The sequence below is a fragment of the Thunnus thynnus genome, chromosome 17 (genome assembly GCF_963924715.1).
Source record: "Thunnus thynnus chromosome 17, fThuThy2.1, whole genome shotgun sequence".
Taxonomy (NCBI): domain Eukaryota; kingdom Metazoa; phylum Chordata; class Actinopteri; order Scombriformes; family Scombridae; genus Thunnus; species Thunnus thynnus.
Genome location: NC_089533.1, coordinates 16,494,589 through 16,522,329, shown reverse-complemented (window position 1 = coordinate 16,522,329; position 27,741 = coordinate 16,494,589). Strand labels below are relative to the sequence as shown.

At 37.6% G+C, this 27,741-nt stretch overlaps 5 protein-coding genes across 5 annotated transcripts in view; all 5 read right to left on the bottom strand.

Annotated features, from left to right (window-relative positions):
• Positions 1-26,770, bottom strand: part of LOC137200996 (cytoplasmic phosphatidylinositol transfer protein 1-like) — a 51,372-nt gene extending 24,602 nt beyond the window's left edge. The window contains exon 1 of the mRNA XM_067615791.1: positions 26,134-26,770. Within this exon, the coding sequence (XP_067471892.1) occupies positions 26,134-26,181 (48 nt within the window). The 5' untranslated portion in view covers positions 26,182-26,770. The remainder of the gene's footprint in view (positions 1-26,133) is intronic.
• LOC137200992 (rano class II histocompatibility antigen, A beta chain-like) lies at positions 1,464-3,722 on the bottom strand. The gene is made up of 4 exons (XM_067615787.1): positions 3,384-3,722; positions 2,533-2,811; positions 2,307-2,441; positions 1,464-2,215 (listed from the first exon to the last, which is right to left on the bottom strand). Exons 1-4 carry the CDS (start codon positions 3,643-3,645, stop codon positions 2,118-2,120), a joined length of 774 nt encoding a protein of 257 aa, XP_067471888.1. The 5' UTR covers positions 3,646-3,722; the 3' UTR covers positions 1,464-2,117.
• Positions 3,748-6,193, bottom strand: LOC137200995 (H-2 class II histocompatibility antigen, A-Q alpha chain-like). Its single transcript, XM_067615790.1, has 3 exons — positions 5,121-6,193; positions 4,726-5,007; positions 3,748-4,589 (listed from the first exon to the last, which is right to left on the bottom strand). Exons 1-3 carry the CDS (start codon positions 5,389-5,391, stop codon positions 4,462-4,464), a joined length of 681 nt encoding a protein of 226 aa, XP_067471891.1. The 5' UTR covers positions 5,392-6,193; the 3' UTR covers positions 3,748-4,461.
• LOC137200994 (rano class II histocompatibility antigen, A beta chain-like) lies at positions 6,952-9,356 on the bottom strand. Its single transcript, XM_067615789.1, has 4 exons — positions 9,170-9,356; positions 8,367-8,663; positions 8,144-8,278; positions 6,952-8,020 (listed from the first exon to the last, which is right to left on the bottom strand). Exons 1-4 carry the CDS (start codon positions 9,327-9,329, stop codon positions 7,926-7,928), a joined length of 687 nt encoding a protein of 228 aa, XP_067471890.1. The 5' UTR covers positions 9,330-9,356; the 3' UTR covers positions 6,952-7,925.
• LOC137200993 (H-2 class II histocompatibility antigen, A-Q alpha chain-like) lies at positions 11,071-13,114 on the bottom strand. Its single transcript, XM_067615788.1, has 4 exons — positions 12,791-13,114; positions 11,727-11,972; positions 11,350-11,631; positions 11,071-11,216 (listed from the first exon to the last, which is right to left on the bottom strand). The coding sequence occupies exons 1-4, from the start codon at positions 12,843-12,845 to the stop codon at positions 11,080-11,082; spliced, it is 720 nt and encodes a 239-aa protein (XP_067471889.1). The 5' UTR covers positions 12,846-13,114; the 3' UTR covers positions 11,071-11,079.
• Positions 26,771-27,741: the final 971 nt, after the last annotated feature.

Here is a 27,741-nt window from a genome sequence, read left to right as displayed (position 1 = left end):
TGTGGCAGGTGCAATGAGGGCAGGGAGGCTTAGGTGAGCATAGGGTAGTAGGACAGTGCTGGAGAAGAAAACAAAAGATGGTTGTGAAGCTAATAAATTAACAGATATAAGGATTTTCTGTTCTTGAGAAAAACAGGGTCAGGGATGAGTTGAGAAAGTGTGGGATAAAAGAAACTCACCAGCCGGAGCTGTGAAGTGTGGTGAGAATCAAAACCGCAATCATCAGTGTAGCAGAAGTGAAGATATATAAACAAACATCCTCACTGTATTACTGCATTACACCATGCAGTTATGCTTAGACAAAGAAGGTACTGTACTGTAATGATACCAACCAGGGATTTATATTGGGTAACAACAACTGTACCAAGGTACATTATTTTCTCTCATAAACATCCCTCAACAAAATAAAACACCTCATTGTTTTGTACAAAACAATGAGTCCCCAAAAACTTCCTCATCATTTTACTACCTATCCTTTGTTTGGGTCTTTCAGTTGAACTTTTCTTTATTATGAAAATATTAATTGATTGATATATTTAAAATAAAAACAAGTCTTAATTAAGCAGGACTATCTTTCTCAGTCTCGTCACTTATTCATTTTCTTCAAAAGTAAATTTTGTCACAAATGTGGATATTTTAAATACAGAAATTTGGTGCCAGTCCATCAGGTAGATGTTGACATATGTCACTGGATAAGTAAGAACTTAGGATAAGATATACACACAGCTGCAATCAACTTAAATACAATATGTAGTTTTAACCTGCTGGTGGTGCTAGGGGTAAAGTCAGGGGATCAACTATCATTGGGATTCCTTCTCTGGGCATCATAAGGTTTTCTGTACCAAATTTCATGACAATCTATTAGGGCTGGGTAATATGGACAAAATCAAATATAACAATATTTTTGACCAAATACCTCAATATTGATATTGCGACAATATTGTAGGGATGACTATTGTTACTTTCACAAAATATTTACACAATGAGATTTTTATAAATAATCATCAGTAATGTGGATGTAATGACTACATGGTTACAGGCAAATAATAGAGGAACTAGAACAGTCTGGTAAGTTCAAAAAATCACATCACTTTACAGTAATGCAGTCTTTGATACCAGGGAAAGACAACACTTATGCCAATGTCACGATATTACGATATCCAAAATCTAAGATGATATCTAGTCTTATATCACAATATCAATATAATATCCATATATTGTCCAGCCCTACAATCTGTCTAGTGGCTATTGAAATATTTCAGTCTGGACCAAAGTGGTGGATCGATATCGCCATCCCTACATCTATGTTACAAAAAATCATCATATCATCAGACACCAGGTCATTTTAAAAGGAATTCATTTACACAAAGAGATTTCATTTGATGCTTTAATTTATGATAGTATTCATACAGATGAAAAAGCTGACATGAATGTATTTCAGTTACATTATTGAATGTTTACATGGATAAATACAATCAACCTCCATAGCGTTTGGATCGTAGCTAGCCAAAGTCCTGACATCAAGTCTGGGCTAGCTGCTGTTCCACCAGCCTCTGTGACTCAAAGCAATTGATAAATGAAGGATTCTATCTAAGATATACGAGTATAACTACAGCACAAGCTATTAGACTCTGAACCCTTGATGATTTATTTGTAAGCATTCGAAACATACACATTTACAGAGCCCTCCAGGGGTCATGTGGGAGAAAAAAAAGATGTGGAAAACTACTCTGACATGAAGCTCATAGCATATGCTTAGGCAGAAAAATCAGGTCATTGGAGCCCCCAGTTTCCCTGAGTACCAACAATACAACCATTCAAATAACAGATTGGTCAATGTAAACATCTATCTCCAATCATTACTAATGTTGTTGCCAGGTCCTTTCACAGTCTGGTTGCCAGACTGCGATGCAAACTGAGATTACACCACCCACCACCCAAGCCTTTCCACATACTCTGTTATACAATTTAAGTTCTTGCTGCCGCTAACAGGCAATATATTTCTACTAACTGCTGTTCACTGGCCAGTGGCCTTCAGGCATCAGCTGAAACACATCACACACCACCCCAGCCATCAACCAATAGTGACTTGAGCCTGAACTGTCCACCATCATTTTTCAGAGCATCATATTCAGACCATCATGGTTGGTATGCTCTAACAGCTGTGATGTTGGTCGAGCTGCAAGGACGTCTTCCACAGGAATCAACACTCTTCCTGTTAAAAATGAATATAAGTACAAGTATTTATTGCAGTGGCAAATATATAACAAGGTGACAACTAATAATACCATAAAACATCTTATTACCTTGACAGCAAGTGAGGTGTGCTACAGACTTTTTCTTATAATAGATGAATCCAGTGCTCATGAGGACAAAACCAAGTATCAGCAAAAATGTTCCCACAATTATTTTAATGTGTTCTGATGCAGGAAGAGAGGGGTCTAAAATAATAAAAAAGAGAAAAAGATGCTTTCATTTACATTTTCTGACCTTACATACAGTTGCATCAGTTATAGTTATGTATATTCTTACCCCAGACCTGAAGCATTGGTTCAGACAGACTGAGATGTTCGACCATGCAGGTAATTTTTTCTCCTGGATTCGGGGTGTACTTCAGGTAGGAATGAATCTGGTAGTACCAATCCCCATCTGACATCACTTCAGAAAAACTGACGGCTGAGGTCACTTCCTGCCCGTTCCGCAACCACGTCAATTGGATTTGTCTCGGATAAAAGTTATAGGCACTGCAGACAAGCATTGGAGGGTGTTTCACTGAATTAAGCTTGACGGTGGGGATAGCTGTAAGATTTCCTGAAAAAAAAAACAATTTGATGTTTTATACTTTCATTAAAAAAAAATGGAACAAAAAAATTATATGGCAACATATCTTGTAAGTTGCTCTCTTGTGAAATAAATAAACCGATGCCAATTACAATTCTTTAAATGATAAATTTGCAGGCAATAAATTGATTGCTTTGTGTTACACATATCACTATTTTGACTTAACAGCATCATCACCTGATGACTGCTGGTGTGGTGCTAAACAAATTGATTTTTTAAAGAAAGAAGACTGATTGTATATTTAAGAGAACCAGACTCTGCTCATTGTTCTACACTGTTTCATATCAAATGCTTGGCACTGTATAAAAATTGACACCACTTCTTCCAATGACATTAAAATATTCTATAGTGTGTTTATGATTTATCACATTTAGAAAATATATTTGACCTCTCTGAGTTTTTCTTCTTTTGTTAAAGTTAACACGATGTTTCACATAATTATCTTGTTATAAAATGTCATTCCAATCTGAAATATATATGTGCACAACAAACTGCTTTCTTTGTACTTTTGATGTAGAATAATGAAGTGAGGAAATACTTACCATTTGTTTGTTTGACAAAGTTTATGTTGTCTGTGCAGAGCAGCTCCTTCTCAAATACTCTTCTTATTGCATTTGCGGGATCTGCATTCCAAGTTTTTGCCACTGAAATTGCAAATTCTGTGTACCCTTTCCAATTTCCTCTTGTGCTGTTGTACTCTATCAATACTTTTTTGTTGAAACGATTCACAAGGTTATACTCTATCTCTTCCAAGCCTGGACCTTTGAAACTACAACATGCAGAATATTGCAAAAAAAAAATCATCTGAAAAAACTGTAATAAAAGAAGATAAAAAGAAAATGCCAATTAATGAGTACAATAACAACTAAAACTTGACACTTCACTGATTCTTTCAAAAAGAAAGAATCAAAATGTCACTTACCCAGACTGAGAAGAGAGAAAAGCACGCAAAAAAGCAATTTATGAATGTGCATTTTTTAACATGAATAATAACCAACAAAAGCGTCTTCACCACACAGCATTAATTAGTGTACTGGTGCAAGGAAATTAATGCTGGTACACTGAACGAAGACTGGGACCGCCCTTTTGCTGTGTCAAAAGTTAACTCCCAGCTGTAACAGGACTGCAGTTGTGGGTGATGTTTAAAAGTCAGGTTTAATTGATTTATGAAGGAAATCAATAATGCAAACACAAACACACCACATGCAAAATAAATACAGTTTGATCAACTGACAGTCAGATGTTTTTATTGTAAACGTTCTGGCATAAAACCATATCAATTACACAATTGACCAATATGATAAAACCTGGTCAAGTTTTAAGAATTGCAGGTAAAGCTGAATTATTATGGTTAGTATTAATCTGAAATCTACATATTTCTTCTTCTATTTCATATCAAGCAGCGTAACAGAATATACAAACAAACCCTTAACCCTTAAGTATGCCATAATATGAAAAATGTGATAACATAGATGTTTAAAGTTTTAGTGATTGCATGTCTTATCTTAGTCTAATGGACTGTAAGTCATATGTAGTATGTAAAAAAGAAAAAAAAGTAAATGTAATAAAAAGTAATGTTTCCATTGCTTAATTTGAGAATGTAAATTGCAGGTGTGCAAGTCAGTTTGGTTCAGACTGTTTTCCTTTGACAAAAAAAAAAGTCCCTGTAGCAACTCCAAGAAGTGCAAAACTCAAGGAAAATCCAAAGTAGACAACAGGACCAATGCTGGTCTCTCTTGCTTCAACCTCTGTGGAGGAGAGGAGAAAACATGAATTAAATCTTTTACAAGAGGTTTTCACAGTCAATCTCTACTAAATACTCTCAATCTTAAAATTAAAAAAAAAATGTATTTTGAAAATTAACATTGGGCTTTTTGTTCTCACCCCAAAACTTGGTCTGAGGTTCCTCCAGTGCCTCGTGTTCCACAGTGCAGCCGTAAATGTCTCCTTCATCTGGGACAAAGTCCAAGGTGGACAAAACATGAAACGTCCCATCAGGATTGGGTATGCATTTGATAAAAGGATCTTCCACTGTTAATTCTATATCATTCTTGGTCCATTTTATGTTGATGGCCGGAGGGAAGAAATGGTTGATGAAGCAGATGAGAGTATTGTCTTCGTCCTTTATCACTTCATCTCTGGGGTAGATGATGATTTCTGGTGCCTCTGAGGGTTTAATTAACACATTATCTTTTACATACAGTACTTTTTTAAAGAGCAGTTGATTGTCAAAACTAAATAAAATGTGATCTTCCTTTTGAGTTGTCAATGTTACATACCTCTGTTCTTTGATATAGCCGATGTGTCAGATGTCCATGTTTTTAAACATGCTTTACAATCGTTCCTGTAGTATACTGCATATTCGTAAGCATGGGAAGCATGGAAAGCAAGAGGGATTCTGCTGTCCCAAACGAGATCTCCTTTCTTGAAGTCTGCATAGTAGACTTCGTCACCATCCAGTGTCAAACAGACTTGAGTATCACTTGAGTCAAAGCATCCATAACTGTGACAAAGTTTATGACTTCCTAAGAAAAGTAACAATCCATACATCAATCCAGTTACAACTGTCTATATTACTATTATATACATTACTAATTTAGTCATGCTAAGATTTACAAACAAAATTTCCCCTCATTCTTAAAGGGTGTTTTCAAGTAACGGTGTTTCAGATTTATAATCCAGCTCACTCTTACACCAACCAAAACAAAACAACAGTCTTCCAGTATTACAATCTTTTGATAAAACGGTGAAAAGATTTAAGTTAAAGTTTGATATTAGCTTAACAACTGCAATGGAACAAAAAAAAAATTAACACAAACAAAACTATACTTACTTTGTGCACAGGTGCAAATTATTCCTGTGATAATAAGTATTATTTTAAAGTACATGGTGGCTGCAGTATGTGTTTGTTAGTGTGCTGCTGTAGTTCTCTGTGATTTGATTCTAGTTCTAGTTCAGTCAGAGCTTCCTCATACATCCTACCAACCTACATACCTGTATCTGTTTGTAATTGGGTAGAAATATAAAAATAAGCTTTTACTGTAAAAATGTTGACAATACATTTAATTAATGCAATGAAAACATTCAAAGACACCACAACTACTAGTACTCAAAATGGTTAAAAATAGGGTAAAGTTACTTTTGGATTGATTTCCAGCTTTATGTTTCCTTTTCCCTCCTTCTTAAATATCTTTTCGCATTCTCATACTTTCAAACCACAGTTCATTTATTCAACAGGCTAAATAAACACAGCAGTTTCCATCTTGAAAACTGTGTCTGTTTGTTTTGATATATTGGTACATAAAGAAATCATACAGAACTTAATTTTATTGCTTTAATTAACATATCATGAGAACATTGTGTTTATAACTTAACCTATTTAACAAAAAGTATATCTGCTTGATTAAAACTGTACAGATGAATCAGGATTCAGTTAGAATGAGCTGGATAATAAGAAGGAAATTATTATGATGAAAAATTATTATTAATACTGCTGTTGTTGTTAAGGACATTTCTATTATATCTCTACCTACCTCTGGTGAGACACTGATTATTTTAAGATTTTTATTTTTTTCTTTGTGTACATAAAGGCAGTTTTTTTGTTCCTCGAGATGGTGTGAATAATTGTGTTTATCATGTAGCTGTTATCATGTAGCCTAAGTTAAACTCTATGAACGTGACTTTACATATTTCACTCACCGGGGTTGTAAAACAAGAAACATACAATTTAACACAACACAACAATATACTCATTTACAACATATGCGGATGTGAGAATATATATATTACATATAATTTATATATTTCCTTTAACAGCTGCAGCACAATTCATCATTTAAGTTGCCATTTGCAAAGTGAGAAGCCAGGGTCTAAGAATTGAAAATGAGACCTTGCAGTTGATCAGGGCTTAAAGGGCCAACAATAGTGTTCAATCAAAGTTAAGTAAATTAAAGTTGTGCAAGTTATTCAGTTTAATTCATATCTGAAAAGAATGTACTGGACAAAGGTTTATGTTAGTGTGAAACAATATCTTGTAAATGAAGATTTAAAGATTTCATTCAATGCAAAAACTTGCTTTATTTTGTTCATACAGTGAAAAAGTTGACACACAGCAATGAATATAGGCAGTTTAAGTTTAATATGTATACAACTGATCTGACCAACCACCATTATGCTTTAATGGAAAAGTTTGACATTTTGAGAAATACGCTTTTATTAAACCTTTATTTATTAGGAAGTTTCACTGAGAGCCCAACCTTCTTTTGTTGTATGACCTGACCACATTCACACCTGAAAGTTGCCCAGTACAACCACAGTCTGACCTGCTGGCCACTGAGCAGATCTACTGGAGCAGTGGGCTTTTCTCAAGAGCACTTCAGTGGTGATAATGAGGGGAGGGGCAAGCCCTGCTTTCACATGTTTCCTGCTTATCCTGCCGGTCCAGGAATGGAACCAGTGACCTTACAGTCTTACAGCCTGCTCCTCAAACCTTGTGCTAAGATAAGTTAGATGGCTGCTGGCAGTACCTTGATTTTTCCTGTAAGTTGTATTAATCTTTTCATCCAACTCTCTGCAAGAAAGCAAATAAGCGTATTTCCCCAAAATATTTAACTTTAGGATGGCCTAATAACAGGACATTGGCCAGATCAAACATTACCATGCAAAACTACAATGAAATGAAGTTCATGTAGATACACACAGAAACATCAAGTCATTAGCACCAACCAGATCTGATCTCTCAATGACACATTCATTTTAAAAGAGCCTTTGATTTTAACTACTACTTCCTTACATGTTATTGCTAATGCTGTTGCTAGCTGTTTTCAGTGGTTAGTGGACACCATTACAATGCAAGCAGAAATAAAACCACCACCCCAGCCTTTACACATGCAATACTATATATGTTATTCAATTTAAGGTATTGCAGCTGCTATCATATCTGTGTACTATCTATTATTCACTATACATTGGCTTTTATGCACAAGCTGTAAGGCATCTAGTCAAATTATGACTAGAATGACTGAACTAAAACTTGAGATACGGAGAATTGTGACGGTCCATTATAATTTTTTAGAGCGTCATATTCAGATCGTCATGGATACCAACAATTCTGGTGTATGTTCAGACTGCTGAGATGCTCCAGCTTCGGGGAGGTCTGCCACATCAATCAATACTCGCCCTATCAAAATGAGGATAAGAACAATTATTTATCACCATGGCAAATGTACAAAATGATAGCAAAGGCTATCAAGATTGCAGTCAATTGACTTTAAAACTATCAATTTTCTCTCAATGTCTTCACCTTGGCAGAAAGTGATGTATGCAGCAAACTTTTTCTTGTAGTAGATGAATCCAGAGGTAATAAAGGCAAAACCAAGCATCAGACCGCACACTCCCAGAATTATTTGAATTTGTTGTGATACAGGAAGGGAGGGGTCTAAAATAAGAGAGAAAAAGATGTTTTTATTTGAACATCTTACATTTTCTTACCTTAAGTACAATTTGCATCATAGTGGCACACTTACCCCAGACCTGAAGCATTGGTTCAGAGAGGCTGAAGTGTTCGACCATGCAGGTAATTTTTTCTCCTCGTGTCGGGGTATACTCCAGGTAGGAATGAATCTGGTAGTAAAAATCCCCATCAGGCATCACTTCAGAAAAACTAACAGCTGAGGTCACTTCCTGCCCATCTCGCAACCACGTCAATCGGATTTGTTTTGGATAAAAGTCGTAGGCACTGCACACAAGCATTGAATGGTGTTTATCATTAGGCTGCTTCACCGAATTCAGCTTGATCTTTGGTCCGCTTATAACAGCACTATCTGAAAGAAAAAAAATATTCTTCACCATAAGATTTTAATTATATCAAGCCCTGTCGATATTTTGGATATTTATTCTTTCAGCAACAGCCAGTCAATGTAAAAGAACAACAGAGCCTTGTCTGGCAATTTAGGGGTGTGGATTATGCTAATCACCACATCTCATGAACACGCACCTACGCATGAACAGGTGGCATTCATTAGGCTGAAACAAGTGATTTACAACAAGTTCAGGCAGTTAAGAGAGTTTGTTGAATCCAACTTAAAATCCAACTTGTTGTTGCATGAGGCCCATTGTTACAGTATGTGTCACAGATAATTATGCTGTGAAATAATACATATTTCACAATAATCTGTAATGTTATACAATAGTATTCATGGGCAAAATATCATGGTAGTATCAAGGTATTGTGAGTTATACTTAAAATTCCCAATTGTAATATACATATCCACAACACATCAAAATCCATTTAGCACATAAGAGTTAAAGTAAGAAAAAATGCTCTTACCTATGTGATGGACAAAGTCTACATTGTTTGTACACAGTATGTTCTTTTCCAAGGCTCTCTGTATTGCATCATGGGGATCACTGTTCTTGTGTTTTGCTTCTTCAATTGAATCAGCTGTGAATCCTGTCCAGTTGCCTGTTGTGCTGTTATACTGCATCATTAATTTCTTGTTAAAGTAATTTGTAAGAATAAACTCTATATCTTTTATGTCCGGACCCTTGAATTTACAACATCCTCTGTACTGTAAATAATCTTCATCTGGGAAAACTGTAACATAAGAGAGAAACGTATTATGTCATATTAACTACTATAATAATCACTACAACCTGACATTTCACTGATGCATTTATGTAGAAGAGTGATGCAACTTACCTGGACAGAAAAGAGAGAAACCCACACAAAAAAGAAAATTATGAATGTACATGTTCTAACATGAGAAGGAAACTACACCAACATAGTTTCTCTGATGCGGAGCATTTATGTGTTCACAGATACATGGAAGTAGTTAATGGTACACTGGTATGTCAACAAAGTCAGAGGATACACCCACCATATGCTGAGTTAAAACTCCCCCTGCATGTTCATTATTTTCATTGGCTGTGTTAGCTGCTACCTTCCTCATATCTATAAAGTCATGTAAATGTTGTTAGGCAAGGCAAAAAAGACAAGGAGAAGAGTCAGTAAGGCTTGTTGAACCATTTTATATGAGTAAGGCACCATAAAGATAACAATGAACACGTACCAATTAAAACTCCTTGAATTGCATGTCTATTCAGTTCAGTGAAAATAAAGTCCATTACAATGGATAGCTGGGATGACTTTATTGTGATTTTTTTTTTCATAAAACCCAGGGGTGTGAGACATTGTCCCTGGACACACCTTCCATTCACTTTCGACTGGTGCTGTATTCTGGCAGTTCATTAAGTCTATCCCACATTAATCCCCCTGAAATATTGCTGTAAAAGATAACTCTTTTTCGTCCTGTCTTTACCTGTTTGTCATTATTCATAATATGCAGTCAGTTTACAATCTAATGATGGTCTAACTGATGATGGTCATAAATTATTTCTTCATGAGCTCTTCATGACCCCAGAGAACATATATATATATACATGTAAGAAGAGTTTAAGTGCTAGAGTGCTGGAATTGGAAAAATCGAAAGAATTTGATTTCCCCTCATCAGTCCATGTAGTGCTGATGATGCAGGATGTCAGTCGCCAAAACTGTCCAATCAATGTATAAATTAATGTTTACATTATATTGTAAAGGGTCAGTGTGAACACAAACTGGCCCACAACTTAAAGACAACAATGTCCAATGACAACAATATTCTTTTTTCCGTTGGTCTGGACCAAATAAACCAAACTACAGGTGTGAAAGCGCCCTGAGATACTCCAACACACTGGACTTGTTGGACATGTAAGAAACAACCAAAGTCACGTTATACTTTTCCATGCCTGCTTGTTGGTGTTACGGATTAGATTTTTTCTAAAACATACTCATTAATGCAAATCTCTCTAGCTATAGTCTATAATTAATAGCAGTCAAACTGTGGCATAAAATCAAGGCAATTAAATGATCACTGTGAATGTAATCAAAAAGTAATTAAGAATTAGCTTTTAATGATTTGATCAAGATAAGTTAATACTGTATATTCTGTAGACTCAAGAATATAAGAATAGGGGTCTTGTAGGACTTTATAGGATATGCTAGTTGATGTGGATGAGAAATTGTTGATCTTCATTATAAGGTGGTTATTCAAAAAAAGGTTGGGTTTTTTCCCCTTTAATTGATAGCGGACAGCTGAGAAGTGACAGGACACAATAGAACCGAGAAAGGAGAATGACATGCAACAAAGGACCTGGCTGGAAACAAACCAGGGACATTTTGATCATGGAATGCTTAAACCACTAGCCCACTAGGATACTCTGATAATGTTTTCCTTTCACAAAAAAGAATGTTCCTGCAGCAAACCCAAGAAGTCCAAGACTCAGGCCAAGTCCACAGAAGACAGCTGGACCAATAGTCGTCTCATTTATCTCAACCTCTGTGAAGGACAAGAGAAAACAGGCTTTTACTGTCAACCTCAATTGATATCAGAATTGATTGACTCCTATATTTATATATCAGACCAGTAAAGAAAATATTAAGATACTAACAAGAAACTTCTTTGTTCTCACCCCAAAACTTGGTCTGAGGTTCCTCGAGTGCCTTGTGTTCCACAGTGCAGCCGTAGATGTCTCCTTCATCTGGGACAAAGTCCAAGGTGGAAAAAACATGAAACGTCCCATCAGGAGTTGGTATGCTTTTGATAAAAAGGTCTTCGACTGTTACTTCTATATCATTCTTGGTCCACTTTATGTTGATGGTGGGAGGGAAGAAATGGTTGATGAAGCAGATGAGAGTATTCTCCTCATCCTTTATCACTTCATCTTTTGGGTAAATGATGGCCTCTGGTGCTTCTGAGGGTTAAATTAATACATAATCCAGTTAATGTATCTTTGTAAAAAGTACAGTAGATAGTGAACCTAAAATCAACATGTTGAATATCACTTACGTTTAGTCTTTGTTGTAGCTGACTTGTCTTGTTTCCATTTGTACATGTCACGTCTGCATACAGATTGGTAATATACTGCATATTTGTAGGCGTACGGAACACGGAAAGTTGTTGGGATTTTGCTCTCCCAATGCAATACCCCTCTCTTAAAGTCTGCATGGTAGACTTCCTCACCGTCCAGTGTCAGACACAGTTGAGTATTACTTGAGTCAAAGCATCCATGGGCGTGACAAAGTTCATGAATTCCTGGGAAAATGTAACAATCCATATATAAATCCACCAACAACAGTTTATACTGTTATATACTTTACTACAGGGGAATTTGTAAATTAGTCATTTTGGTTAAAAGTTTCTTTTATTTTCATTTCTTGTGCCACCTAGCTTAACATCAACTAAAACCAACAGGTCCAGGTATCATCGGATAATACGCAATTCATTTGTAATTCAAAAACCAAAAAATGGTAAATTTGTTATTTGTTTCAAAACAAAAAACAAAAAAACGTTTTTGGTGTCAGAATCAAATAACGAAAAACCAATCAAACCCAGCTCGTTTTTGGTTTTTGCCGATTCGTTTTATCGTTATTCCTTTTTGGATTGAATATCGAACAGGTCTGCGGACATCAAGCCAATTCATTTTTGCGTTTGAAACCAAAAACGAAAAACGAAATCACGTGATCTATTCCTTTTTTGTTTCCCAACGAAAATCCAGAAAACCAAATTCAAAAGACCGTGCAATTTTGGTGTAGAAATCAAGTATTTTATATTTATAGCTTTGTCAGTTTTGTACAATAGCGGAAGCGGCTACAGTAGCCTACCCATGATCCTCAGCGACCGTTACTATGGTGAAGACGCCAGCGACAGCCGTGTGCGTTTTTGGTGATTCTGACACCAAAAACGTTTTTTGTTTTGAAACAAATAACAGATTTACCATTTTTTGGTTTTTGAATTACAAATGAATTATGAATTATCCGATGATACCTGGACCCTGGACCTCAACGGTAGCCTTTTAATATAATGATCTTTCAATGCAAAAGGTACAGTAATAGGGAAATAGCCTTACTTACGTTGTGCATAGATGCAAACAGCTCCCATGAAAACAAGTACAATTTTGAAGTACATATCTTTCAGTCCGTACTTGCTTGCCGTATATTGTTGTCTGTGGTTATCGACTTTAAACAAAGACGAGACTTCTTGAGGTTGGCTGTGTTAGATGCTACCTTCCTCATACCAATAAAATTGTGTAAATGTTGATAGGCAAAAAAAAAAAAAAGGCAACAAGGAAAAAGGGAAGTCGGGGGGAGGAGAGTCTAGTAAGGCCTGTTGAACCACTTTAACTGATGACAATGAACACATCCCAATTAAAACTTCTTGATTTTTATATATATTCAGCTCAATGATAACTCATTTAACAAATCAAGATTACAGTTGCCACAACTACCACTGTACAATGCAGAAGTTCCCCAACTGTGTAACAAAAAGTTATTGTATGATAAAACGTGAAACTGTGTTTGTTTTCTTCCTTATGCTCTGACCTCTATTCGTATCCTCATATTTTCACAATCTCCTTGCACGTTAGGTTGATAAGTTAGAGCAGTTTCTTCTTTCAGAACTGGGGAAATCCCAGTCAAGATCAGATTTCATATATTTACATGTTCCCTGTTTGTCTGTTTTTATTTTTTTATACTCTTAAAAATATATCAATAATCCAAAATTGTACTTAATTGTATCATTACACATACTTATTCAATCCATTACAATTTAGAAAACATATGTTTGATCTTTGTATTCTAATTTTTTCAATTTTTACAGAATTAATCAGATGACGATGTGTTATTACTATGTAGTGTTCTTGTAGTTAGTTTTATTAACAACACACAATTTTTATTCAAAGATTTACACATTTAAACTTGTATGTGTATTAAAAGTGATCTTAAAAAAAATTCAACTATTTTTTTCCCAAATATAAGAGAATAATCACGACAGGTAATTTTGATTATTTTAGCCGAGGTCATGCAGCCCTCTTTCAAATTGGACCATATAGAACTAATTGAAACACCAACATATGGCTAATTGGGCCTCAGAATGTGCAACATGATGCATGGTAATGTCAGAAGAAGGGTACTCATGGAGAATGAAACACAAGACTAGACACACACACACACACACACACACACACACACACACACACATATATACGTACAACTGCAGGATGTTAAAATGCAAACAATAATTACAAGTGAATCTTCATCAGCGTCACTCAGTATTTAAGTATGTAATCAGGTAGAAATTGGTCGCTTGATGAATTAAAGCTCTGATTGGAGAGGAGGGTAGAGAACAACACACTGAGCCTTTATTTGTATGGATCTGGATTAAGCGGTCGCTGGATTTGCATTAATTAGCTGAGGCAGTGTGTGCGTGTGTCTTTATATAATGGTGATACAGCACACATTATTGCACTTGCATTGGAATCTGTACCATGGTACTTTTTTGAGGCTTAGTAAAATATTCTCTTTTAAAGATAAATTGTAATTCACATTGTGACCAAATGTGGAATTATGATGTTTTTATTTCCCACATCAGCACATAAGTGGGTGAATGAATAAATGTCTTGTCAAGTACCACAGAAGTACAATACACTAAAAGTGCCAAGCACTCAATGCAAGTTTGCACAATGAACTGAATTTGATGTTATAGGACATTTCATCTGATAATTATTTTTCAGTAGTAAATACTTTGATGAATATCCTCATTCAGGCTGATAACATTCAGAAAAAAACATCTGGCCCGTTGTCCACTTGATGGCAATGTTGTCCTTGTGTGATGATATGTTTCTAAAAGATATTTGACACTGAGTTTCAGTCTCTCAGAGGGAGAAAGCATGTTTTTAGGAGTGGATTTCTGATGGCGTCTACTGTTTGTGTCAGTGTATCATTTCTGTGTGTTCAAATACAGAAAAGGCAAAAACACACTGACAGACACACACACACGTACATAAACACACAAATACACAGACCATCTGGATGAGGTGAACTTTCTGGCTACACTGACACATTTTCAACAGTTGTTGACCAGATTTTCATGTCTTTCAAAACACATTAAAAATCATTAAAAGTACATGAATATTTTAATCAAAATACTTAAATGTGAGTTGACAATTAATATCACTAACTGTGTGTCCTTTAGCAAACCCTCTTCCTCTATTGTTTCTCAGGAAACTGCTGGCTGTGTGGGTCAGCTGGGTTCAAATCTACACACACACACACACATGCACACACAAACCTTGACACACACATGCACACAGCACACATACAGAAAGCCACTTCATCATCAAAGAGATTTCTAATTAGTTGTGAGCTGCTGATGTTCCTATAGCAACCAGGGACACTTGTACCTGTTATTCTAGTATGCACACTGTGTATCTGCGCATACACCCACATACTGTAGATAGGATTGGACATATGTGTGTGTCATGGTCAATATGTTAAACCCCTGAGATGCTGTATCTAGTCAGGCTTCACAGTTTATCAAGAAAGGGGTCATTTTGCTGTGAAGCAGCCCTTTGACACACTGTGGCTTTGATACAGAATCTATAGAGCGACTTGTGAGAAGGTTAATGATACATACAGAGACTGCTATAGGTTACACATGTTAATTGGGTCTCGGTGGTGACCACTTTGGGAGGTGATTGGGTTTATGCCAGTGGAGTATGGAGTGAACGTCTTCTAGTTAACCTTTGAATGTTAAACCTTTCAAAGGATCAGTTGACAATTACGTGGCTCATTGAGTAAATATCTTGCTTTGATTTGCCAAAGAAAACATTTTGATTGGAGGCACACACCTTTGTACCACATCTCAGGATAAGAGTGCTACAATAATTAAGTGTCCGTATGATTTCACATAAATCAACATGTGGTTTTTTGTGAGTATACAAACTTTGATATTTCTAAGACATGTAAACTACGCAGATTTGTTTCCTGATGTAATGTAAGGTTGAAAGCAAGGTTGAAAATGGCAAACTTGTGATCAAAACGTGATCAGTTGCATAAACATACAAACGGATGAGACTGATCAATGTCTCTCTCTATTATCATATAATATTTATATACAATCGATCACCAAACAGTGTGCACAATGCATCCTGACATATTGTGATCACATTACAGAGCGGCGTGCCCAGCTGCTCCCCTTCCCATGCTGCATCTCTCCTGCCACCTGTCCCATAACTCTACTGACTCACTCACTATGTGTCAGTGCAGCTTCTATTCTCAGTAGCCATTGTCTCTTCTTGTTTAGACAGGACGTTGACAGTAAGTAAGGTTTAGGGTGACAGGAAGAGAGGAGGTGGGGTAAAGGGAGAAATGGAAGGACAGGTGATTAAGAGTTTCCTGGTCTGATGTTGTAAATGCTGTTCTCATTATAAACTGGTGGGAGTGCAGCCTGCTCTGTAGCACACACAAACACATGCGTGCATTTTCACGCCGGTGTTGTATCCACCAAACATCACGTCCAAACTGGACTCACAAAGGTCATTACAAGTCTGACATGCTTAAATTCAATCCATCAGTGCTCCAACAAATGAAAAAGAATAGAGACAGTATGTGTGGTGATTTGATCTCCTTTGTCCATCATCACAAACTCAGATTTCTTTGATACTAGAAAGCTTAGTTTCCAATGTTAAAGTCCTTCACTGACAAGTTGAAGCACCCAAATGTACACGGGGTTGGTTTCTCTTTTAATAAGCCTTGAAGCAGCTTTGGCATCCCAAACATTTCTGATAAGATGAAAACACTGATGATGTTTTAGCCTCGGTGGACCCTTACATAACAAACTCTCAGGTGCTCCTAACCGAGATGGTGGAACTACACGTCACTGTATGTCTTTATTCCCAGATATGGCATATACAACAAATAAAAGTACGGAGCTTAAAAAGAATCTTGTATAATGAGCCTTGCAAATTTTTCATTAAGTGAAGAGAATATTAGAGGAGACATTTAAAATTGTCTTGGAAATGTATTCTGAAAAAAAAAAAAGAAATGTCAAGATTAGCACCTATAACTGCTACCAATGATATTAAAGAGTGTGTTAGTATTGTTAGAACATCAGATTACAGATTTACAGATTCTTGGGGCTATAGTGTCCATAAAATGGCACCAAAATGTTGCTTTGAAATAATATTCACACATTCATCTATAATAAAAATTTTGAGTAGCCTATAAAGACAGCAAATATCCAGCATCCTACTGGGACTGCATTTATAAGAGTCCAGAAACAGACAAAGGTGGATAACATAGCTCTAACAGCTGGTCTGTGTGCTGCATTTTTCTGTGTATAATGGGGTAATGTGTCAGTAACACGGGACTTGGTATCTATGCTTTATCAGGGAAATATTAATGAAAGGTATGTCCTAAGTTAGATTGATAGCTGGGCACATCTTTTTTAAGGGATTGGTATCTACTATATGAATCTTGATCAATTTCAAATGGATCATAATTGGGTCCAAATATAAGCAAAGCAAGCAGACTTGATTTGGGGTAAAATATCTTCACTTTGCCTTTTACTGAATTCTGCAGTCAAACCATTGCTGCAAATAAATAATATATAAACAAGGCTGCTGTTTCCTGGAATTAAAACATTGTACTCAGGTTCGTGACACTGTAATGTATCTGTGTGCGCCTGTGGTGTGTATGTGTGTGGGCAAGGGACCATTTAAAATCGTGTCAGTGCTTTCTCTAACCCCCACAGGACCGTGCAGAGTTTCAAACACATAGCCAGAGGCAACAGCAACAGGGCACAACAGATGTTAAGCTTTGATATGACACAGGCTGCAGGCAGAGTTACAGACATGATGAGAGATTTAAGTTAATTTCCAAGTTAATGAGTCACATATTTATACGTAGATTACTGGATGAGAAAAGACTGTCTTTTATTGGCTACATATACTCAATATTTCTGTGGTTTTCAAGTGTGCACCAACACCCACAGATTATTGTCAAACTGTTGGATGACAAGGTATTCACACCTTGATGCTACACTCAAAAAGGAGTAATGATTTCCTTGATCGCAAATGATGCCTTAGATAAAAGGCACGCCCCCATCTCCCTGATCAAAGTGCAGCTTAAGTACTTTCCACCAACAATCACATGCTCTCTCCCCTCTCATCAACTCTCATTTGTACCATGTTTTCTTTCTCTTACTGTCTTCAACATTTTATGTGCAGCATTTTAACTTTTTTTCATTTGCTTTATATCTAAATGTTATTATTAAGTCCTCCAAACAGTTTCTGCTATGGTGATGTTTCTTAGGTTAGGGTTTCCTGTAATAAAGCTCAACACCTGTAAGTCACCAGCACTAGAGTTGCTTTGTCATGCAACTATTGTCTTATCACAATACCAGCTAAAGGGATAATTCACTAATTAAGGGAATGCATACAGTATTTTGTAGCATTCCATGTTTATCGACAGTGCTTGTGGAGGTCTATCTCTCAGTCCAGCATCATCTTGTCTTATCATCCCCTTTTTGTCTGTATTTAAATATAAATAAATATTGCATAATAACAGAATACCTTGGTACGTCCCTCCTTTGGCTCTGTCTGGATAATAATAATAAAAAAAATAATTGGCTCCCTGCACTCTGAATTTCATTTGAGAGCCAGTTGCGTCTTTTCTTTGCCATATGTCCCTATTAATCACCGTGTTTGACCGTTATTCTTCTCCGCTTACCTCGCTCTTTGTGTTTTCCCTTTATCAACCGTGTCCCTAAAAATTCATAAACATGCACTGTGTGTTCTGGGTTTCAGTCAATATTTAAGTCTACTTCAGGCCTAACTAGGCCCAATCAGGTTTAAATGCTTTGCTTCTGCCATGGTGACACATGGATGGGCTGTCTCTTCCCCCGTGTTGAAAGCCAAGCCTGCTCCTTAAAGAAGGTGGCTTTGTGGGTAATGTGTGTGTGTGTGACGTAGTGTGTAAGCGCCGGTAGTCGGAAATATGTGTGTGTCTAGCCGCAGCCACAGAGAATAGGTGTACGCCAATAGAGGAGAAATAAGTTACCACTGTTAGTGAAGCAGGAGTCAAAGGCATCACAGAGAGGCTATGTATTAGGTCTGCTGCAACGCTGGAATAAAGTGCCCCGTTCTCCACCACAGAGTTGGTCTGGACTCTTTGTAAAGCTTGTTACCAGCTACGAGCCAGGCTAAGCTAAGTGACGTAGCGTCATACCAGTGGCCAACTAGCCAACTACGGTTTGGGGCCTGAGACTGGAGAGGTAACACCCATCAGGACTTTTAGTTTCTCACCTGTCCATTAGTCACCCCTGTTCCCACAACCTCCAGTCACCTGACCAACTGCTCCTGTAGAACTGCTCTTAATTTAGTCTTTAGCTCTCAACTATAAATAGGAAACTGTGGACCCTCCATGTTTGCTAGGTTATTAATGTTGCTACGTAGCCATTGCAGCCCTGCCATTTCTGCCCACGTGTCTATTTCAGTATGTAACCTTGTCACACCCTCTTGACCTTTTGGTATTTAAGGCATATCTACTACCCTACAAAGGAAAAACTGCACTAACCATGCTAACAATGAAACTGAGAAAAATGGCTTCACAGTTATTTGACTGTCCAGCCATCTGTTATAGGTAGTAAAGTGGTAAGGAAAGTAATTTTCATGGCTAAAAACCATGAACAATTATTTGACCTATGACCCCAAAAAGGCAGATACTGCACTCTCTGCACTCTGTCTTTGTATCACCTTGAACAGATATATAGGTAGTGCAAAGGCAAAGTGCAGTAATTACAATCTTAGTATCCTTTTCTTGAGGAAATCTAAATCTAATAGTAGTAAGTGCAGCCGAAGCTCTGATAAATGAAGGCAGAGCGCAGTAACTACACTTACTGCTGTTTGCTTGGTTTTTGGTTGAATTTTGGAGTTGCAATTTTTACATTGTGTTTTCTCTAAGATAGAGAAAGACTAAAGTCAGACAACTTGTCACCAGATAAAACAGGTATTTCAAAGTTCAATTTAATCATTTTTCAGTATAGTGCATGTTATGTATGTGGAAACAGAATACATTATTTCCATATTTAGAAAAGGCAATAGGCACTAATTTTTATGTGCTACGATGGACAGTATACTTTTTCAACAGGATAAGTGGTACGTCAGCATAGTGATACCTGTGTGAATGAATTTGCACTTTAACAGTAAAGACACTTAAACTTTATCCTGTGGTTCAGCTCATCATTTATTGCTGTTAAGTGAAGAACCATAACACTACATTACACTAAAATCCACAAGAAACTGTGCTATTGCCTGTTAAATCTGTGGTGTTGTATTTACTTGTGTACTTGAAAAACCTTGGAGTCTTAATAGTCAAAAGTCTGCAGGTTACAATGTGTAGAAGAGAGGAAGGAAGAGAGAGGAGAGAAACAGATTCACAAAATGAGTCGGACGGCCCACAAATAAAACACAGAATATGCAGACATCATGACCATGACATGTTAAGTGCATCCCTGCTCTCACTCTGCTGTATAACATCTCTGTGGTGACTCACTTGCCAGGGTCAAAAAACAGTCATGTAGCCCATTAAAATGATTGTTTAGGAGACTGGGGACAAACCATATTGCATTAATTGCCTGCTGCTGCCATTGTTCCCCAAAAGATTAGCCCTGTGACCACAGTTTAATTCACTAATGAATGTAATGCCAGTGTTCCAGGACGCCAAAATCACGCATTATAAAGAAAACCTCAACAGCCAGTCTCAGAATGAGACGTTCTCAGCTGGAGAAGTGCAGGAAAAATTTGCTTTAATAGAGTAGCCATATCTGAGATAAAGTGTGTCAGCGCAACCTAGAAAATACAACCAGGGTTTCAATTATCTGCACAGCGGGGACTCATTCAGTGCCGTCCTATGGGCCAACAGCAGGCTGGCAGCTGAATAACCATAGAAGTCAGGAAAATGGAAGCAATTCAAGTTATGCTATGCAGATAAATATTCAAATAGGCTGCAGGTAGAGAACTGGCTGATCGCTATCAGGAGCAACCAAAGTCCAAGCGAATCCACAAAGAAGAGGAAGTTGTCATGCTTTGTCTTGCAAATCCACACAGCAAAACCGAGTTAAAAATGTACTCGACCTCAGTACTCATGTTGGGCAAATGACATATAGCTTATTCTCAAAAATGATCTGAATCTTACAATATTTGAGTCAAAAGCGTTGAATGAAGTATGACAGGTCTGGACTGATGGGTCTCTTGGTTTGACAGTGTTCCTGTAATGTGCTTAAACATCATGGAGAGCTAGTTTCAGAAGTGGTCTGCAGCTCTTCAGTGTCTTTAATTAAGATTCAGGGTCAACCTGACTAGTGGCTTAAAACAGTAGCACTGACTGAAAGTGGAATTGAGCTCCACAGTAATGACCGAGCTAAATCAGACTAAACTGCCATTATCAAACAATGATGGTAAACAGACTTTTTAGATTTTTTAAACACAACACAGATGCTTCTCCTCTTCACTCAACCCACGCTCTAAAGCTCATTACTTGAGAGCTCATCACATAAGCGGTGAAAATAATTCAACTGCTGCACAGGTGCAGAAAAGACGCTCTCTGTTCTCCAACCAGTGAATGGTTAATTAATTGCGATAATTAATTGAGAAAACTGCATGGTAATTGATGAGGCAGTGACAGCTCTGGCCCTTAGTCTGAAAACAAATTTCATAGCTGTTTTATTTGGTACTGAAGTGATTATCAAGTAATTGTCTGGTACAGTAATAACGTGTCTCCATAGGAAAGAGTTGATTTCAGCATACTGGCTTTGAAGCATATTAGAGAACATTGACAGAATAAAAACAATCAATACAAAGAGATTCAGGTGCTTTCACACCTGTATTTAGGTTCATTTCATCTGGACCAAGGGGGAAGAAAAACATTGTTTTTAGTTCATTGTTTTTATTGGTTTGTGTTCACACTGGCACACACTCAGGTGATGAGTGGTGTAAATGTTACCATGGTTACAAAAAGATTTCCATAGCTACTGTATATGTGCAGTTTTTACATGTCACTTTTGAGGCCTCTTCCTCCAATCTGCATACAGATTTAACAGTGGTAAAGCTTTTTTCATGCTAAAAGTTCATACTGTAATTTAATCCTGTAGTTGATCTGCTTTGCTTTCTCACCACAAATGAACCCCACCAGAGTCTTAGAAGTGTAACAAGACCTTCCTTTTCAGGCTTGAATAACACTTTCATACCAGCTCAAATACACAGAACTAAAAAAAGAAAAAAGCATCAGAGTTTGTTTGAACTGCACCAAACAGGTTAGGTGTGACGGCACCCTTAACTGTAGGAATGAGAGACTGTTTTGTTCTGTTTTTCTTACAGACCGTAGGTCAGGGTCAGCCAAAGTGCTGTGACCAATTCTACAAACACAGATTGTACTCTGAAGATAGTGCAAGCAATAGATGTTTGTTGTACAGTAAATCAAAATACTAGTCACAGTGTGGTGATGCTGTATCCTCGAACTGCTTCAATATGTGTATACTGTAGAATTATTGATCTGCAAAACACTGGTCAAAACTAAATCTTGGTGACTTAGGCAGACTCAGATAGTTACCGAAAGTGATCCATCACCTTTTCAACACACATGCATTTTCTCTCTCTCTCTCTCTCTCTCTCTCTCTCTCTTTGGCTGATCCTTTGACGTCTGGCAGATCATCTGAGTGAGCATGTTTCTCTCCATCTGGTTGCGTGTGAGCCAGGTCACCGTCTGGCTGAGATATGAGCTCCTCAAGGGAACAACGAAGGAACAGGCTTCTCGTTAGTCAGAGCACCGAGCCTCCACTCTGGGGACGTAAACAAGATCTTGGGTCTGGGCCTAGATGTGCCGTGGTGCATCTCAGTATGCAGGGACAAAAACAAACATATGGAAACCCCCAGAGACTGATCTTACACTGACTAACTGATGTCACCTGAATCAAAACAGGTGTCATTGCTGCAGGAGAACATGGGTTAGCTTCAACAGGAGGTTGTTAGATGCTTCGTATTATCAGCACAAACACTACGACTTCATGCAACAATACAGAGATTAAGACTGAAAGCCTTGAAGTCCATATCTATCTATTTTTAGGATTTACACATTTTTCATCCTTTTTTTTTAAATTCATTGTCAGTTCCAAACTATCAGACACTTCCTACACATGTAGAAATTGATTTGACAGTAAATTCTGTGAAATGACACTTTCTGATGGACTCTTTTCTGGCAGACTTTTGTTTTCTTCCTGTGGCTACACAATTATTGACAGTAGAGTGATCACAAAGGATGTCAGCACTTGGTGAAAGGTGAAAGGGTTTGTGCGTAGCCTGTGTGTACATTGTGACAGATACATCCTTCGGCCTCTGTCGTCATATTGAAGGGACTGAAATGTTTTCTGATTAATGGCAGATTCCTGAGAGACACTTTGACCAAACCAAATTAAAGTCTTCATATAACAGTGATGGATAATGTAGTTCTGGGGACATATCTTCCCTGAATTTTGACGCTGTATTAGTCAAAGCTGTCAATGAATTGTCTGCTAGGCAGTATATCTCCAGAAGGCTTATCCATTTACACACACATATGAAGCAGTAATCTAAAGGAATTGTAAAAATTGCAAAGTCAAATTTCTCTATCAAGCCATGTTATTTGCCTAATTAGTAAATAGCATTCATATTTAAAATGAATTTGTTATTCCAGGAGGACAATATTTGCATTTTATTTGCATGATAGAAAAGAGTGCTACAGCTATTTATAGTGAAATGTTTTCTGTAACAGTCAGTTGAATTGCACTCATCCCATGACGACATCATCATAACAGTGTCTCCAATCTGTTTTCTCAGCAGCACTTCGGCTTCATCTGCATTTAAAGATGCGAGTCTCCTGAAGAAGGCTGCTGTAGACAGTTGGTGATAAAAATTCTTTAGCTGTCTAGTCATGTCTTTGTGCAACAAAGCTGTCCACTTCATTAACACACTCATATCTGAAGAGGAGCCTGTTGCCCTCATGCTGCAGTGCCATTCAAGGAGATTCTGATTCGTGACTCTTATGCTGTGTTGTGTAAGTGTTGCATATAATATGACAGGGACACTAGAGCACTAAGCGAATCATTACTCATCTTGAATCCAAGGGAAATATACGGAATCTGTGAGGTGAAGATATGTTTTATCAAATTTTTACAGGCACTCATAACAGCACAATTTGTAATTTGAGTCCAGACGGCAGCAACACTGAAAGATACCAACTACTTTTACATGTCATTGGTTGCTGCTGCATTTAATTGGGCAATAAATGGTTTTCCTTCTACTTTATCTACAGCTGCATTTTCTACCTGCGGCCAAAATCTGTTACAGAAGGGGAGAGATCCATTCACAATCATTGTAGTCAATTAATCTGTTGATTATTTATTCATTAATCAATTAGTCGTTTGGTCTACAAAATATCAGAAAATGGTGAAAAATGTAAATCACTGTTTCCAACAGCCCAAGATGCAACCTAAAATGTCTTTTTCATCATAGAGGACTAAAGAAAACAGAAAATATTCACATTTAAGAAGGTGGAACAAGAGATTTTTCTCAAAAAGTACTCAAAATAATTAATTATCAAAATTGATGGCTATTCGTTTTCTCTTGATTGATTCATCGACTAATTGTTGCAGCTCTAAATTATTGTTTTGTAATTTCCAATTTCCAGTGTTAAGAGTTGATATGTACTTCAACCCTTCTGACATCATATCTGTCTCTCTATCTCTCATACACACACATGCACACACAATACTAGTGATGACAGGTATGAATTGTGTGTCTGTGTGTGCAGATGTGTACTTGCAAACTGCAAAAATGAATAGATTACAAATATTCATTTGTCAAGTTAATGACAGATCAATGGATCAGATTGTGCCCCATTATTATCATAACACCAACAGATGTAATAGCCTTTAGCTGGCCACAGATAACAACAGTGTCTTCCATCATCACTGGAGCGAAGCAAAGCACAAGAGCCAATCAGGCTTAAGACAAGATGTGATAAAGTAGAATCCTGGTAATTATAAACATGAAACTGACAGAAACTACTCGGGGGTCTAAAGCAGGACGATCAAGCAAGATAAAGATCAACAGAATTCAGGAGAGGCTATCCAAGACTGCTTTCTGATTGGTTTGGATGAAACGTGTGACTCCGATGTCATTCTGCACCCAATCTCAGAACAATACGACGGGCTTTGTCTGTCTGCAACAAAGGATTGTGTCTTCACAAATAGCACGGTTGGCTATACTACAATTTAAAGGTATCGACTCAATGAACCACTATGGTAACACACTTATTTATAAGTGCACTGGCTCCCTGAAGGTGGCAGCTCATGTCACATCATAAACTGGGTTAAATGGTGTGTAAAACTTTAATGACACTGTTAAGCTGAATAAAATACTTCAGGTGGAACATCTGTGGTTTAGCTTCAGGTTACACTGGAATGAATCACATGAAGAGTATTTGTCTTTACAGCAGCTGGACAAGTAAATGCAGACAGTTACTAACCCCATGAAAAACTAACATCAAAAATAGCTAAATCAAATAGTCATAACTGTGCTGAGTACAAGAAATAATGCTTGATATTTGCATCCTGAAATGTCAAAAACAGTAGCAGCACCATTACTTGATCGTGAATCTGTTTCTGTGTCACTGTGACCTGAAGGGAACTTCACTCAGCAGATGCTGCTCTCCCTCATCCTCTGTTTGCCTTATCGATCTCCAAACATACACACTGTATGTGTCTTTACAAATAAAACACAATCAGACATGAGCATAAAATCTGTTTTAGTTATTTAGCTCTAGGCCAAAGTGACATTAAATGCATGCAGCTGTTGCACAAGCATCAATTTCAGCATTAATACAACAAATAAGACATATCCCCCATGTTGTAATAGGTGACCATGAAATAATCAAAATGCAGGGTGGTGTTTGAAAGAAAAGAAACAGATCGAGAGCTTTAAACAGAAGTAGAAAGCAATTTGCATGTACACATATCGCCACTGAACAATCACAAAGCATACAATCATAATCCAAACACGCAAAAATCATCTAGACACAGTTGCTCTTCACTTCCTATAATAAACTGCTGCTGTACACAGGTTCTCTTGAATCTACAGCAGCACGATCGAGGAGAGACATCAGCAGCTCCACCCCGCGGTGGCTGCCTGACCGCACCTCGGTTGTAAACCCTCCGACGCAAAAAGACAAGCGCATCATTGGCAACTTTAATAACCAGCTCCGCAGCAAAAACTACAGATCACATCCAACAAAAAACGTGCTGACCTGCAACTCTGTAGCTTGCAGGTAGACATATATTTGCAAGGAAGCCAAACCAAGACGAGAAACAAGAAAACTTCACCTACCTCCTCCACTGTGAGAGGCATGCAGATGCGGTACTCCTTCATCAACATTGCACAACGGTGAAGGCAACACACAGGAAGATGCGGTCTGTCAGAGTTCAGTCTTGATAAAGATCCTGCAAGTCAGTCATTTAGTTGAAAGCATTTATGAAATGAGGTCCACAAATTCACTAAATCCTTTCCCACTCCTGCATCAGCAACACCTCCTGCAACGGTACCGCTATGTGAGTCCTTACACACACCAGGTCCGAACAACAAGAGGGTCTTCCAGCCCTGCTGCAAAGTCAACAAATGCAAGTTTTATATATCTGCTTTAACAGCATCAGTTTGCCCTCTGGATAACGTTTGCAGGGTAGAAAGTTTCAAGAATTCGCAGCAAACTCCAAAAACAGGACGGCTCCAACAACAACCGCAGCTTCAAGCAGCTTCTCTCGCAGCCGCTTCTGTCGCGTCCCGGACAAGGATTGAGCTCTCCGCAGTCCCCTGGTTCTTCAGACACAAACAATCTCCGTTTTACCGTGTTCACTTGGGAGCAGTTCCCCAAATCTGTCCGCGTATCTCCTGCTCCTTTGAGTTTTCTGCTGACAGCTTAGTCCAGGGATGCGCAGCCGTCTGAAACAGCTGCGTCAAGTGAGCGAGAGAGAGCGCAGCGTGGAACAGGAAATACGACGGATTGACCTTCACTTTTAAAACCGATGCAAAACATTGATCTACTGTATTATAGCAATATCTAATAGAAAACAGTTATGATAGTTCATTTGTTAACACAGCTTATCATTATTATCCCACGGCGGTGCACCCCTATAATAAACATCTATTCTATTCCAATGTGATTGATTCGATTCAGTATCGGTCTTTGCATCAACTATTCAATAATATTTTATTTTCATATACATAGGAAGTCGTGTGGGTTATTCTGGCTTGTTGAACACAAGCTTGCTCTCTGCACACGCAGCGCAGAGCTCCAGGATCTCAATGATCTCCATTCACAGAAGCAGGATGATAATCTACAGTCTATGTCAAAGCAGAAAAGTGAAGTTTTAACCATTTAGATGCAACATTGCACCAGCTGTCACACAAAACCTAGTCGAAGTTAAGCTAACATCAGAAGTGCAGCATTGCATAACTAAGTTTCATAATAATGCCTCTACAGGATGTGGTGGTAACTTCCTCTCTTGTTTGTATTATTGACAAAACAGAACCTCTTTCTCTGGCTTATTGGAAACATATACAGTACCATCAATAAATATAATAATATTTATAAGATTCAGTATTATGAGGGTTTCCCCCAATTACGCCCCCCTCTCAGAACCTGCTAACCTTGGTTGCAGAGCTGACCTTGGTCCTGAAATTTAGTCAGGATTCAAAGTTTGCTGCTTGAGTGAAAGTTTGTCATAGTCTTCAAGCTGTGTGTTTAAAGCTGTGTGTGTAAATGTTCAACTCTTTCTCCGCCATGTCTTTAAAAGTATTCCGGTGCCACATTATAATCAGCCATCATTTATAAAGAGTTAATAAAAACAACATTTGGGTTGACAGTTGAGTCATTACTAGTCATTAATAAAATTTTTAATAAAAGGTCTTCTTTATAATATGCGAACAAGTCTGCTGGCA